The 16,207-nt window shown below is 39.5% G+C and overlaps 1 protein-coding gene across 1 annotated transcript in view; it reads right to left on the bottom strand.

The window, feature by feature from the left end:
• Positions 1 to 5,847, bottom strand: part of LOC150088487 (vitamin D 25-hydroxylase-like) — a 31,314-nt gene extending 25,467 nt beyond the window's left edge. The window contains exon 1 of the mRNA XM_090370183.1: positions 5,615 to 5,847. Coding sequence (XP_090226309.1) covers positions 5,615 to 5,847 — 233 coding nt within the window. The remainder of the gene's footprint in view (positions 1 to 5,614) is intronic.
• Positions 5,848 to 16,207: the final 10,360 nt, after the last annotated feature.

The raw sequence follows: 16,207 nt of genomic DNA, 5'->3' as shown, positions 1-16,207 counted from the left end.
GGATTCACCTCTGGTCTGGGAGCCCACAGAAGGTCAGGGAATGGAAGGTCTGCAAAGTTGAGCAGGCAGTTCTGGGGATCAGAAAATCTGTTGCAGCCATAGTTGTGCATTCAAGCGCGAGAGTAGAGACGTGACACTGGATCAAGAGAGAGGGACTGGTCGCCAACATACCGCAGAAGGTTATACCACATCAGAAACGGGATCTACAGTTCTTCAGATATTACGACAATCGAAGAGTGTGATTTCTTGTTTAATATTTGGGTGAAAATGCATTATTCATTTGGATGAATGTATTTTACTGTATTCATTCTTTTGAAATCGACCTCTAGCCAATTATAAAACACTGCTACCTAAAAATCATCTCTGTCCTTCATTATGGCACTTGTCATTATGTTGTCTCACGTATATCCCCGTCATCTTTGTAAAATGTTACATTCGTATTTTTTCGTTGAGAATGAAATACATCTAAGTTTCAGAGAACTAAAGATTCAGTAAATGCATTACGATTTATCGAAATCTCAATTACTACCTTTATGTGCTCTTCCATCTGGCCTTTGCCGAACCCAAGATCACGAAGTATGTGTAATGCAAATCTTCGTTGTTCCTGCCAGACAGTGCCATTTTCTGTCAAAAAACCTTTAAGAAAAAATTGTAGCAATTGTTATCTATACATTTGCTAACCAAAAATTTCCTCATGCAACCGAAATAGTTTAAAATGTAGAAAGACTATAAAGAATTATTTATATTAAAAGTTAAACAAAGGAATTATTTCTGAATTATTTCCATAATTATGACAGTAATTTAGGGTAAAACAGAATACCCATTAAGAGGGAAATTATTTATGAAAAGAATGTCAACTGAAACTCAATTTTATGTTTTTTTAAGTTCATATTGAAAAATGAAAAAATAAATAAATTAAATAAAATCGACGGTAAACTTACATTTAAGTTTACAGGCTTAATTAAAACAAATATACGAGGGCCCAAAACGGAAAAAGGTACAGATAAGAAAAAATTTACAAATTTCAGTAAGCCCCAAACTCATTATGATGTATCGAGAATGAACTTTATTAGGTACGCCTAATTAATAGAGAATAGATCCCACTTTAATCTCGGCAAAATCTTAATCTGTCGCAACTTGGACACAATGAGATGTGTGCCAAAATAGTGGCACAGGAATGTTGGTCCATTCTGACTCAATTGCTGCTCACAGTTTTTCAAAATTCGGTCGATGCAGATTTCAACTGCAAAGATTCATTCTATCTCATCTTGAATTTTCTTACTTATTTTGAGATCTGAAGATTAGGAGGATACTACAATAGGCTGAACTCCTCATATTCCTGGAACAAGTTCTTCACAACAACTGTTATTAACACAGTTACAACGTGACTGAGTTGGACTGTCTCAGACGAAGGTTCCGTGGATTTCATACCAATAATTCGGTTTTTTGTTCAGCAAACAGGAAATCAACGACGGAATTCTAGCAAATTTCAAAAAAACATAAGAGTGAATTGAGCCTACTGTGGTAGATCCAAGTCATTAAATTTCAAAACATCTGAGGATATGGAAGTCGAGATAGAATGAGCAGAATGGCGTAGAAATCAGCATCCATCCAGTTTTCAAGAACTATGGCATCAGTTGAATCAAAAAGGACCGCCATGCATGTTGTTCCAAGTGTTAAAGGGGCAAAAAAAAAAAAAACAGAAACTTTCTACAGAAAGTGGTGGAACGATAGTCGTAACCACTCTGCTAAGGACTTACAGTGTCAAATGCTGACTTCAGATCTAAGTGCTGAAAGTTCATCTCAGCACTTTATTCAAAATTATTGTTTGGGAACTTTATTCTTTTCGATCCATTCTCTGATTTAACATTTGAAAGAATTCCCATCTACTCCTTAATTATGAAAAGCAGTTGCGAACAGCATCCGTACACAGAAATCTTAATAAACTATAATAGAATAAATATAGACGTATAGGTTACACTTTTTTTCTGTATTTAAGGATATTTTTAATTCAAAACGAAAGTTTTAATATCGTAAAACTTGTGATAAAAATATCAAAATAATGGCTGCTTTCCTTACTTCTGCCTCCAACAATAAAATCTATTGAGCTTGGACGTGGTCTGTCTAGGAATGCCGATTTGTTCAATGCCTCTTTCACGCTCTTGAAGTCATTTAGGAAAACCACATACCGACTTCCGATCTTCATGCTGATAAGAATAAGAAAATGAAATCAATATACTTTAAATTAAAACTTATGAATTTTGTTTTGAACATTTTTACTCCTTCCCTTCTTTTTCAAGTCGATTTCTGTTATTAAATACTTAATAATGATTAAATTTCTCCTATATTAAGTTATGGCATTAATCTTTGTGTCTGAAAAGTTGACTAACTATAAACCTCGAATTTAAGACATCTCAGTTGTACATGCAGGGAGCACATTGACATTTACTTAAGTATGATCTTATTCTTTAATCACAAGCAATCTTCCATCATTATGTTTCTGGAACTTAATCATTTAAAAAGAAAACGTATACCATTTGTCACAATACTGAAAGTCTGAAATTGCTGAGTATGAAATGGATGAAAAAATAATAATATAAATACGTATTACAATTTACTTTTATAGATGATTAGAATTAAGTTTAATTTAAAATTTTAAAAATGCGTTTGAAAATAATAAAAAAGAGAGTTTAATTGATCCTATGCTAATTTAAATGAAGTTTCTCAAAAATATAATGATATAAATTTGTTTTTCCCAAAAAACGAATTCGGAAATATATTATGTGGACAAATAAAACAAATAGAATTCAAAAGAAGGAAAGCCTAAAGTTCGGTTCAACAGAATAAAGTTCACACGGTTATGGATCTTCTTGCACAATGGTTATGACCGCTGTCTTTCCAGAGCGTTGATGGTGCGAGTTCGAATTACTTTTGGATAGCAGTAATATCGGCCTTTTTTACACTCTGATCCACTGTGATCTGGACCTCTAGCGAGAGCTTGCACAATTTTACACCTTTTCTATTTTATCCAGCAAAACATAAAAATCCGCAAAGGAATACACACAATTACATAGCATGACATTGGAGCTCAGGGATAAAAGAGTGGATATAATCACCTGCCTAGTACACGACATGGTAAGATCGCTTGAGTTTCGAATCCATTCAATGACACCAGGAATTTTTATGGATATAAACAGTACATATGAATTTTTTTTTTCGCAGTACTTAGTTGGTCTCCGGCCTTGTTTTCTAATAAATTATGATTCTTCGTCCAGCAAACTGACCAATGAATGTACGCCCTTACAACATTATGTATTGACGCCTCATAGATGTCGTTCCTTTGATCGTGGCCGCAGTAGCCGAGGGGTCATGCACGCGGATCCATGTGTTTTGATTAAACGGGAGTTCCAGTCCGTGACTTACTACGATGCTGTTCCTTATATTCTTTCTATCTTGTGAATTCCTTTGACCGTGTTGTCGTCCCGGAGTATAAACAGTTTGTTTATTAAAATTTCTTTATAAAATAAACAAACAAACAATACCCATAAACCTTTTCCGTATGGTTTAATAAAGTCTTTTATTAGTGAGAGTAACAAAAAGAACGCCTAAATCACTTGAGTAAACAGATTGTTACTGATATAATAAGAAATAACGGGATTATGTCAATATTCTCACAGAGATAAATAATTAATTAATGGATGAAAGAATTGCTTCCTTTAGAATTATTAGTTTAAACTTTAAAAGAGGGTGTACATTAAATCCCTTAATGTACACGTCACTGTTGCGATATTTCCATATCATAGATCTAACTCTTTAAACGTAATAGGAAGAAATCATGGGAGTTCAAGTGGGATGACCGTGCTAGATAAGCATTAGGGTCTCTCCAACTTATCTCAGTGAACAGGTAGCATCAAGGTCATCCGTTGTTTGACGTCCATTCTACATATTTACAAATAGCTCTATCGTGCATGAACTACACTTCACATCTTGTCCAAAGTGAAAGATCTTCAAGATAAAATATCTTCACTCTGAAATATTTTGCAACTAATCTTCCTTCCAAAATTTATTCTTTTAATTGTATCCTCTGCATATTTTATAGGCGCCTCCGTAGCCAGGTGGGAAGGAGCAGCAGTGCATAGCACACGCTTCTTGATTAAACCGGGGTTCGAGCCCGTCACCACCAAATACGGAGGATGCGGAAAGGTCAGGGAATGACTACCGCATATCCTGGAGCAAAATGGCCTTAGTTGCTAATGCTCCTAAATAACAAACAAACAAGCATATTTTATAAATAAAGCATTTATTTTTAAAATAAATGAGCTCCAACTCAAAATCTCTGTCTTGCTTTCTGTGACGCATAATTGGCTTCAAAACAATCAGCTTATACTGAATCCAGAAAAATCAAAAAATATGGTGCTTAAAACGAAAAACAAACCAATAAATGTTGATTTAGACGTAACATACAAAGGAAAACAACTTGAAAGGGTGAACGAAACCAAGATTCTCGGAATCTGGCTAGATGATAAGCTAAGTTGGGCAAAACAAATGATAACCCTACGAAAGAAAACTTCGTCACTAGCGGGAATACTCGCCAGGGCCTCTCCCTGAGTGTCTCCTTCACTTCTCAGACAAGTATTCCTTTCTTTAATTCAGCCGCATCTCACCTATGGAATCATCTCATGGGGTACCACCAGCCAAGAAAACCTCGCGAGAATCAACTCCATTCTCAATCGATGCGTTCGTTCAATTTTGGGCCTTCCCTGGAACGCATCGGTTAGTTCGAGATACAAGGAAGTGGGACTCCTAAGCATCTACCAGCTATTGCAGAAAGCCGAGGCGATCCTTGTTTACAATGCTATGAAGAAGCTGACTTTCCCCCTCTCTTTTTCATAACCACAGACGAAGTAGAAAAATCATACAATCTAAGAAATGAAGCCAACCTGAAGATTCCGCTTTTCAGAAAAGCCATAGGTTAGAAAATTATAAAATACAGAGGTGCTAAATCCTGGAACAAAATTCCTCCAAAAATCAAAAATGTCACTTCACTAAATGAATTCAAGAAACTACTAATTGAACGCATCACCAGGGGTGTCTGATTCAAATTACCTTCCGCTCAACTCCTGGATTTTGAAAACTCCAACATGGAAATAATGTACAAATGTTAAAGAAAGCAGTTGGCAAATAGTTTGTAAATTTCTGTGCATGTATCTCATCATCTTTCATTTCTCTCCTCATTTAATTGTAAAAATGTTCACAATGATGTTATAAGTAGTGATGTTTTTCGAAGTCTTCTGTAAAGAAATGTACAAAAAAACTCCAATTTATTTATGTCTTTCCTGTTGAACATTACCTATACAATTTCAGAACTGTACATTTTTCAATTGTATATTTGTTTATTCATAATGTTTTAAGGGAACACCCCCTAAAAAGCCATTGGCTTATGTGTTCTCTCTCCCTTTTTCCTGTTATCTCCCAAAAACGTGTAACGTAAATAGGGAAAAATAAATTATTATTATTATTTCGCAGTACTAAGTGGACATCGGTTTTTATTTTATGACAATCACGAACACCAATGATACTTCTCAGATGTTATTAAATACATAGGTGTACTTACCCGAATATATTTCCATATTTCTTGGCCAGTTTAATCACTTGGAGATGCGCTTGTCTTTTAAGAAAAGGAAAATAACCGACAATAGGCAGGCAGATCGGGCCAGGTGGAAGCCGACGTTTCCAACTTTTACGAGGAATCAAAAAGTACGCGCATAACACTACCACGAATATGGTTATAGCATAGGCAGTGAAACGCTCCTCTATAAAATCTAAAATTTGGGAATCCATAACCATAGAGACAAATGACTGAGAAGCAATTTAAGAATCCGTTAGACACTTGTTCAGTTTTTTTTGCTGAAAATTAGTGTAAAACCACAAATCATTATCGATACGAATTCACACTTCGTTCTGCATTAAACAATAAGTAGAAACTCATCCAGTTTTAAGCAAGCCGATTAAAATCTTTGCTGATAACAAAAGCCTCTCCTGCCATCTGTTGTCATCTATGAACGCTGGAAGATTGATAACCATAGCAGTTTAAACTCCACGAATCGTTTATTAAACTAAATACACATTCTCAAAAAATAAATAAATAAATAATGGTATTAGTATAATCAGTGCGTAGCACACGCTTCTTGATTAGACCGGGGTTCGAGCCCGTCACCACCAAATACGAAGGATGCGGAAAGGTCAAGGGAATGACCACCGCATATTCCCGGAGCAATATGGCCTTAGTTTCTAATGCTCCTAAAAACCAAATAACAAACAAACAATTAGTATAATAATAATTAAAACAACAAAGTGATAAATAAATATTGATAATTTCACTGATATGTACAAGTAGAATGACATTGATTCAGTCCATGCAAAAATAATTGTGAGCAGCATATTTGTCAAGAATTAAGTCGCAGAGGAAATGTTAACTGCTGAAGAAATTGTGAGCCCTATCCTTCCCTCCCCTAATTTTAATAGAGAACCCACAGTTATGGTATGTAAAAGTACAATCTTACAAAGAAAATTAAAATATTTATTTATCTGAAATAAATTCATGAATGGCGGGGAATTAATATTACTGATGGAAAATATGGATTAAAAATAGTGAGGTTATAAATTTATTTATTTATTTATTTATATACACTGAGTACTCACTGAATTATGACTATCCCAGTGAAAATTGAACGCGACCAGTTGACCACGTGAGTTACGAGAGTGCGCAGTTAGTCGACCCACGTAGCATAGATAGGGGTCAGTGGTTTAGTAGGTAGCAATATTCAGAGCGTGATGGGTAAAATGAATGATTTATCGCAATTTGCTAAAATGACAGATTGTGGGAGCACGACGAGCTGGTGCCTCGATTTCCCAAACTGCAGAACTGGTGGGGTGTTCGAGAGCCGCCGTAGTTAAACTGTACCAGGACTAGTGTCAAAATGGTCAAACAACGACCCAACGGCAAAATCGCAAAGGTCAGCGAAAGGTTCATGTTAGAGATGAACGCCGGATGAGACGTATCGTACACACGAAAAGGCGCAGCACTGTTGAAAAGTTGACTACCCAATACATACAACATGGGCAAACCCAGAACAAAATCTGACATGACCATGCGTCGCAAGCTCGCAAGTATACAAGCAGACGACCCGTACGGCATTCTCTCCTAACCAAGGTTCATCGGCGTAAAAGACTCGCCTGAAGCAAAGAGCATGCAAGTTGGACGTTAGAAGATTGGAAGACGGTGTGCTTGTCGGATGAGTCACGTTATTTACTCCACACCGTGGATGGTCGTGTACGGATTTGGCACGTCAACAACATGAGGCTCTTGATCCATCATGCATGGTATCAAAATTGCATTCCCTTGGAGGCGATTGTATGGTATGGGGCATGTTTACTGGCAGGAACTTGGACCCCTTGTGCATGTGCATGTGGAACAACGTATCATTGGTCTCCGCTATCGTCAACTGCTTGCTGACTGTGTACAACCCGCTAGGTTACACTTTTCCCAGCGTGGCGATGGTGTCTTCCAAGATGATGCACCGAGCCATCGGGCACTTGTTATGCAGAATTGGTTTGAGGAACATAGTCAGTACATAGTTCTGACTATGTTCCTCAAACAAATCTCTCACGCTAATCAAAAAATTTTTGATTTGCGAGAGAGATTGCCAATAAGAAAATATAAAGGAAAGAAGGGATGTGTTGACCAATGTAAATTATATCTATAAAGAACTATTTCAGAATAGTTGAGGCATATATGTGCGAGATGGTCGATTTTTTGTATTACTCTCCTATATATGTAAATTCAATTTGGAATCTGTATGTAGAAAGAGGGGTAAACTGCAGCCATTATCAATCCACTACAGGGTGGAAGCCTCCTGAACGATTCATGTTGAGGGAAATGGACCATAATCTGCCACACTGGTCCAGTGCAGGTTAGCCAATCGACCGCATTTGGGGGCTTGAACCCCGGTCTACTGAAAGAGCGTGTACCACTGCACTCCAGTTCCTGACTCGGTTACGAAAGCCGCTGATTTGCGTGTATACTGTACATGCACAAGTACAGATTACTACCACAAAATCGCTATTATCCCAATAATAACAACAAACATAGTAGCGCTTCCATCACCATGCAGATCCAGGACATTGGACCATTCGTCATTCACTTCTAACTTGTCAAGAAATTGTATTGCAAAGTCAGGACATATGCGGTAACCATCTGCTGAAAGAGCTTAAACCTTGAAATACGTACATCCATACGAATATATGTTATTTATGATGTTATTGTGAATAAATGATTGCTTTGCTGGTAGAAAACTACAAATATTAGAAAGTTCAAAGATTTTAACCTAACTGATAAGTACTTTGAGATATATAAGGGTCTCCCACGGTAGTAATTTTATAATCATCCAATACGCCAAAAATATTTTACAAAGCAGGAGCGTTACTAGGTAAACTTGTGCAATATAACAAATATAAATCTTAATAAACAAAGGTCGCGACGACACAACTTAATTCCAGTTTTTTGGCTTACTCAACGGGATAGCCACATCTTTAGTACTCATTATGGCAAGGCGTTGTTGTTTAAATGATTCTTTGAGATGACGAGCCGTTAGACAACTTGAATCCCGGTAGTCTCAGGCCCAGGTGGCATTTTGGTATAATGTGTCACGCAGTGTCTTCTCGGCACAATGGAAGGGGTTACAGGGAACAGGAACCGATACAAGAACTGACCACGATCGCTGAAAAGGGTACGTCAACCAGAACAAGCTGTTATATGGCGCTAGCAGCGAGATCAAACCCTACGAAGTTCTGTTGTCAACGGTCTCTTGAAGTTGCTGCGGTCACAGACCACAGCAACATTTCCAAAAAGATTAGGTTGAGAAGGTTCATTTCAAGTGGACTGTACACAAAGAAGTCAGTGATTTTTATCCCATTAACCCTGTTTGGTGCAAGTAAATGATTGTCAATGCTGATATGATGCCGTGTAATTGGTTCAAATACCTTTGACGATAGTAATTGAATATTAAGCGGTGATTCACACACCAATGGTTTAGAGTCTTACAGAGTATAACACTTATTAACATACACGAGATGTTTATGTTTAATCTTTAAATATTGTTTGTCCTAGGTTGCTAACTTCAACCTAATGCTAATAATTGTAAATAATGTTGAATTAATTTAATTTTGCTACACTGCATATTATCCATTTGTACTCTTCTAACTTGTTTAAGTTCTCTGTTTTAACCCTTTTTTCTGTTTCAGGAGATATCTCCTTCTTCATCCGCTTTCTTTCTACCCGCGTACCTTTCCTACCAATTCCCATATTTCTCTATCTATGAAATTTTACTTTCCTTATTTATCTTGAGGTTTCCATCTTGTCCGGACACGTCAGTAAGAGTTTTTCGGTAGTTGAGTCTAGCTGCCTCCACGTGGCTTGGGATATGAGTCAGGGTGGGAAGGAACTGGGTGTTCCCTGTTGCCGGCCTTGGCGCTAACCGCATACAGAAGAACCAGCGGCTTAAAGGGGAAACCCTGGTTACCGCTGGTTACTTTGAATGCTTTGAATCCCGTTAACCCTTTAGCCGTGTAAGAAATCCTGGAGACCTCCATATAAACCTTAAATCCCATTAATCCCAAAGAACTGCAGAGTTCGTCATTTCAGCTGGAAATAATGAGGAATGCAGTCCATTCCTCCAACAAGCAGAGAATGGGACACATCCCATGGTGGCAGTGTTTTTGTGTGGGGTAGAATCATGGTCAACGGCCGCACCCTTCTTCATTTTTTTATAGGAATACCGTAACTGCGCAGAGGCCCCTAAAACAGATTCTCGAACCTACATTTTAGTGGTGAAGATTTTCTCTTCACGCTGACAACGCCACTGAAAACTCTTGGCCGTTAAATTGCACACCCACAACCAACTCTTCGGTCACTTCGGGAGCTAAGGTCTGCACTGGTGGAAGAATGGGTTTTGTTACCAGTGAAACTTATAGACACTCTTATGTCGAGCGTGGTTCACTGGAGTCAGGCCTGTTTAGCCATTGGAGGGGGGGGATCATACGCAGTACTGAAATCATGTGACATATTTTCGAGCATCTTGAATCGATTATGTAATGCGGCTTGTAATATGACCCCTATGTATATCCCTTATACACGTTCGAAGTTTCTCAATGTCTCCTCATTTCATCGTTATTCTGTGGAGTCACCCCCATACCAAATTTTGTCCAGCTTCATCGCAAGCTGCATGAGTTCAATCTCGGCCAGTATAAACAGAAGATTGAAGAGAAAAAGATAAAGAAAGATGAAACGAGGCTTCAAGATAGAAAATGGTGAATATTCCAAACCATGCTACACATGGCGTCCGAAAAAAAAATTAAATTAAATAAAGAAATATATAAAAATTATTTTCTCGTGCAAATTTAGATAAAGTACTGTATCAGCAGTATTGTCAGATAATGTCCTAAAGAGAAGTATCCCAGAACAATGCCAACAATCAGTCATCAAAGAACTGTAGAAAGACAATAGGAAGTGAAAGCAGAAATCTGAGTCTAAGGAGCAAAGATAACATAATCACAATATAGATGTCAAATGTATAACATTTGAGATCAGGGGCAAAAGCAGCAAACACAAAAGTTTATAGATAATCTGTGATTACACCATTATTGATGGTGCATCACACGTTATCTGATTGAAGCTAAGGGGAAACATCTGAATTTCACGCTGAGCTAAATGTGTGAAAGTAGTAGTAGTAGTGGCATGTGATGCAAGAAAGCAAATGTATGAGCTTATGCAGCATCAGCCAAAAAAAAAAAAAAAAAATCACACCATTCCCTCCAAATGCCTGTCCAGTTCCTCCTTAAATTTATTTAACCAATCAACTTCCACAACGAAAGATGGAAATTTGTTCCAGCAATTAACCACCCCCTTGCTAGACGCAAATTTCTACTCATCTATTCTACATCTATCTTTTCTTCATTTGAATTTATGTCCCCTTAGGTTCGTAATCTGAACAAGTGGAAGGATCCCAACAGAATTCAGCGTGTTCAACCCATTCAAGTCCTTATACACCTCAATCAGACCACTGCGCAGGTGCCTAATCTCCAGCCACTGCAATTTTCAGAACTTAAGCCTCTCTTGGTAAGAGGATCCCTTCACTTCCCTAACCAATCTTGTTGCCCATCTCTGTACACGCTCAAACAAATCTACATCCTTCCTAAAATGATGCCTCCAGACCTGTACGCAGTACTCAAGGCGTGGCCTGATCATTGCCTTATAGAGAGGGACAATCACCACCTTCTCCCTGCTAGCAAAATTTCTATATATCATTGAAATAACCCCATGACCTGCCCTGGCAGCCTGTCTGCATTGCTCAGAAAACTTCATATCTGACTGCACAATTACTCACAGGTCTTTTTCATTTTCTGCCACCTTAAGTGTAGTACCACACAATTGGTACGTTTCTGTGGGGTTACTTCTACCCATATGCAGTAATTTGCATTTGTCAAGATCAAACTTTAGTTGCCACTTCTTAGCCAATCTACCTAAATTATCTATCCTGTTGCAATAGCACACTGCTATTACTGTCATTAACAACCCTGCCAACCTTTGTGTCATCTGCAAACTTCGACACTAAGCCTGATATACCTTCATCAATTTCATTGACAAATATACAAAACAATAGAGGACCCAACACCGAACCCTGTGGGATTCCACTAATAACATTAGTCCACGAAGAGGAGTACCTATTAAATACCACCCTATGCCTTCTTCCACTCAACCATCCTTTTATCCATTGTAGCAACTTACTCTTAATACCATTCTGCTCCAATTTGTACAATTGCCTTCCATGCGCAACATTCAAAAGCTTTCCTGAAATCCAAGTATACGTTATCAAAAAGGAAGAGAAGCAAGGGACCAGCAGCAGAAGAACCGAACACAGAAGGAACCACCAGCTTGGGAAAGAAGACCTCAGCAGAAGTTAGAAGAATTATGTGTCAAGATTGGCCAATTGACCCAGTACCAACGGGGCAATAGGAGTAAGAAATTAATTCGAATATTGAAGAGCATCAAGAGAGAAAGCGTCCTGAGACAAAAAATCAGAGAATAGGAGAGTTCTTGGACACATTGAAGTAGAACCTCCACGCACTCAGCAAGAGACTACGCCGATACAAACAGAGCTCCAAGAGGAAAATAAACAGCCGAATCTTTGATGAGGACCAACGAGATTTCTACAGGAATCTCGGAGAAGGTGGGAAACAAGGGTACGGATCATCCGAGAAGAAGACGATTGAGGATTTCTGGAGAAACATATGTAGCAGGGAAGTAAAACATAACAGTCGAGCCACCTGGATAGAACTAGGACGCAAGAAAACCAAGGACGTACAAGAAATGAGAGGTTTGGAGATTCGGGAAGAAGAAGTAAAACAGACGATGAAGAACTCTCACAACTGGCGAACTCCAGGAATAGATAACGTCCACAACTACTGGTACAAGAAGCTCACTTTCACACACGAGAATTTGGCAGAGCAGTTCACCGTAATGATAAGGCACTCAGAGACAATTTCGACGTCTCTCACTCAAGGAATCACATATCTGAAGCCTAAAGACGAAGATACAAGACACCCGGCTACATATAGGCCAATCACCCACCTCCCAACAATGTACAAGATCCTGACCAGCCAAATAACCAGGAAGATAACAGACCACTTGTGGAGCCAGAGCATAATGGCCGAACAGCAGAAAGGATGCAAGTGACTGAGAAAAGGATGCAAGAAGCAATTAACCATAAATACTGCGGTTATGGAGCAAGCATACAAGAAGCGCCGCAATATGTACACAGACTACATCGATTTCCGCAAGGCCTTCGACTCCGTGCCTCATAGCTAGTTAATAGAGGCGCTAAAAATCTACAAAGCCAATCCGATAGTGATAAACTTCCTAGGAGAAACGATGGCGAAAGGAGTACCATCATTAAGGTCGAAAACGTTACAACCAGACCAATCCCCGTCAGGAGGGGAATCTTTCAGGGAGATTCCCTGAGCCCATTGTGGTTCTGTCTAGCATTTACCCCGCTATCTACCATGTTCAACAGTAGCAAGTACGGATATAACCTCAAAGAAGGAAGGAAGAACCTATACAACCTCACCCACCTGATGTATATGGATGACATCAAGCTCTACGTGGGAACCGAGAAGCACCTTCAGCAACTACTCCAGATCACCGAAGAATTCAGCAAGGATATTACGATGGAATTTCGTCTAGACAAATGCAATACCTCAACCCTAGCAGTCTACAAAAAAACCCATGGGGAAAAAAATCAGGAAGTACACGAACCTAAGACAGGAGATCAAAGAGATGTGGCATACGAAACAAGTAACGATCATCCTGATCAGCGTATCAACCACATATATGGTGCCAAAGACCTTACATAACATCCCAGCGAACACCTACAAGGAACTCCGGAAAGTCGCAAACCTGAACACCTGTAGGATTATCAGAGAATTCCTCAACCAACAGTAACATCAGGCATAACAACAACCACCCTGTGTACTTGGTAGCAATACCGGTCACGAGGTGGAACCTCCAATCAGGGAAAAATAAGATAAGAGCAGCAATAATAATAATAATAAAAGATATAAGATTTAAGAGTCAAGTGGGCCTGAGCCAGTACCACCAGAGAAATAGGAGTAAGAAATGGATTGGAAATGTGAAGAGCATCCCCAACAGAGACATCATCAACAGCAAACTTGATTCCAAAAATCAGAGGTTACGGGAAAACTCGGAAACACTGGCGCAGAACCTCCTCCCAATCACCAAGAGACAACACCGATATAAAGAGAGCGCTCAGAGGAAAATAAACAACCTCATCTTCGACCAGGTCCAAAGAACCTTCTACTAGAGTCTCAGTCCTGAAAGAAGACGATTGAGGAGTTCTGGAGCAACATATGGAGCAGGAAAGTAAGACATAACAACCGAGTCTCCTGGAGAGAACTGGAATTTAAGAAAACCAATGACGTACAAGAGAATATCCAGTACTCCTGATGGAAAATAATCATTGTTATTATTGTTTGACCTGGCAGGTCGTTGGAGGTCTTGAAGCACGGCAGTGGCAGGCGTAGGTGGAACGTTGGCTTAATGTGTCACGCAGTGTCGCCCTGGCAATATGAAACCAGTTTCAGGAGACTGGAAGCAATGCAAGAACAGCTGGTCAAGGTCGCACGAAGGCTATCTTCTCATCAACTGTCTCTTGATGTTTCTGTGGTCACAGGTGAAAACCTTTCCAAACGGACTGTGTTAAGAAGGCTCAAATAATGAGGACTTCTTGGAAGGAAGCGAGTGGTTTTTATTCCATTTCCCGTTATTTTTGCCTAAACTGACACCACAGGGGAGCGAAACCACCACATGGCAACATTCAATCACAAATATTCTGGGCGCTATTTTCCCAGAGACTATTGTGCCTACTTCACCTGAACAGCATAGAATATGCCTAGGAAATGACATCAGCTGCGAACCACCCTTCACGCTAGATGACATCAAACATGCGGAAAATCACCCAAGAAATAAAAAGTGCCCTGTCTTTGATTACCTCGAGCTGGAAATCATCAAAGGAGTAACGGAACTTACCTCTGAACTCCTCCTAAATCTGGTCAATAACTGTTTGGATTATGGCATATTCCTAAAAAACTGGAAGACCGCGGGACTGAAGCTGATCCCAAAAAAAACCCATGAAGCCTCCATAACAGCCAACCAACTAAACCTTCCTATCCTGTCTATCCTTTCTGTAGACGTTGTACTCCCCAAATTGCAGTTCTGCATCCCTTATATCTGTGTGACACCACGTCTCTGATATCCCAACAATATCTGCCTTTGATGTTTTGAGCAATACCTCAAATTCATTTACTAAACTCCTAGCATTGGTGTACACGCAAGTATACCTGCACCTGTTTCTATTCTTAGCTACCCTAACACAACCCATGTGTTTACTTGTACCGCAATGACTCCCAGCAGTCTCTGAAATATCCTGCATCTTTTTTTCCAGGCTGCTGCTCATTCCAATAGAAGCAGTGCAAGAATCACCTTAACCACGCCGACCGAGCTAGTAAGGTGGGTAAAGTACCTGCCTGGCAACCCAAAGGTAAGTGTAAGTGTAAGTGTAAGTGTGTTTAGGGTCAAACGGCACAAGGGGTTCCCCCCATCTCCGCGTAGTTTACATTGTGGGTGAACCAGTTGACTGGAAAAGCCAGAGATTTAAAAGTGTATGGACTTTGTATATGTGTGATGCCTTGTACCGTTGTTCATCTGGTCATTTAGCCGCTGGGCCCCTATTGAGGCCCAACGTTGCCCCACTTACGCCCCGTGGAGGCAGACCAGGAACCCAGTAGTCTGTTTCACTCTGGCAGGTCCTGCCACTTAATTTCCTGAGATTTCGGCGGCTAGGACCTTAAAAAATAAATAAATAAAAATAAATAAATAAATAAAAAAAATAAAAAAAAGAAAGACAGAAACGCGTCGACGTAGGGGTAGAATCGCTTAGTTTTGCTAGGCCAAGTTATGGGCGTAAGGTAATTTAGATATGTTAAGTTTTTGGGTAGGGCTTTCGCTAGCGTATAGATAGAGAGGGGGGAGGCAGAAGGCTGGGGGGAGAAAGACAGAAATATGGGGCCAATAGAGTAGGTAGCCCCAGTTTTCAGTGGGACATGCCCATGTCCCACCAGAGTAGAAGATATAGGGTGGAGAGGAGAGGAGGACGAAAATGTCCCCCCTCCCCCCAAGGAAGTAGGTTTAAAGGTGAAGGGGGCTAGAGTGCCCTCTTCAGATCGCCATATGGCTATTGGCAGCTATTGTTTCAAGTTTCTTTACTAATGGGGCAAGCTCCGTCCTTGTGCTTGTGTCACTCATCTTTAGTTGCAGCCTTTACATTGTGCTGGCTGGTGTCTCAATAGTAGTACTTGATGTCAGTCATTGTAGATGGTGATTAATGTCCTTCTCCTGATGAAGAGGTCTTGTGCGAACTGGGATAATGCTCTATATTCATCCTCAGTATCTATGAAATGGGATTCCAATCCTTTTGGTAGGTATCTTATTTTTGTTATAAGTACCCCTCTGAGGTCTTCATATTGTGGGCACTCGTACACTATGTGATTCCAGCTTTCTGTCTCCCCGCACGTA

Source organism: Mastigoproctus giganteus, chromosome 3, assembly GCF_048544385.1.
Source record: "Mastigoproctus giganteus isolate SK-2022 chromosome 3, ASM4854438v1, whole genome shotgun sequence".
NCBI classification, from domain to species: Eukaryota; Metazoa; Arthropoda; class Arachnida; order Uropygi; family Thelyphonidae; genus Mastigoproctus; species Mastigoproctus giganteus.
The sequence above is the reverse complement of the archived record's forward strand: the minus strand, read 5'-3'. Positions and strand labels throughout refer to the sequence as shown.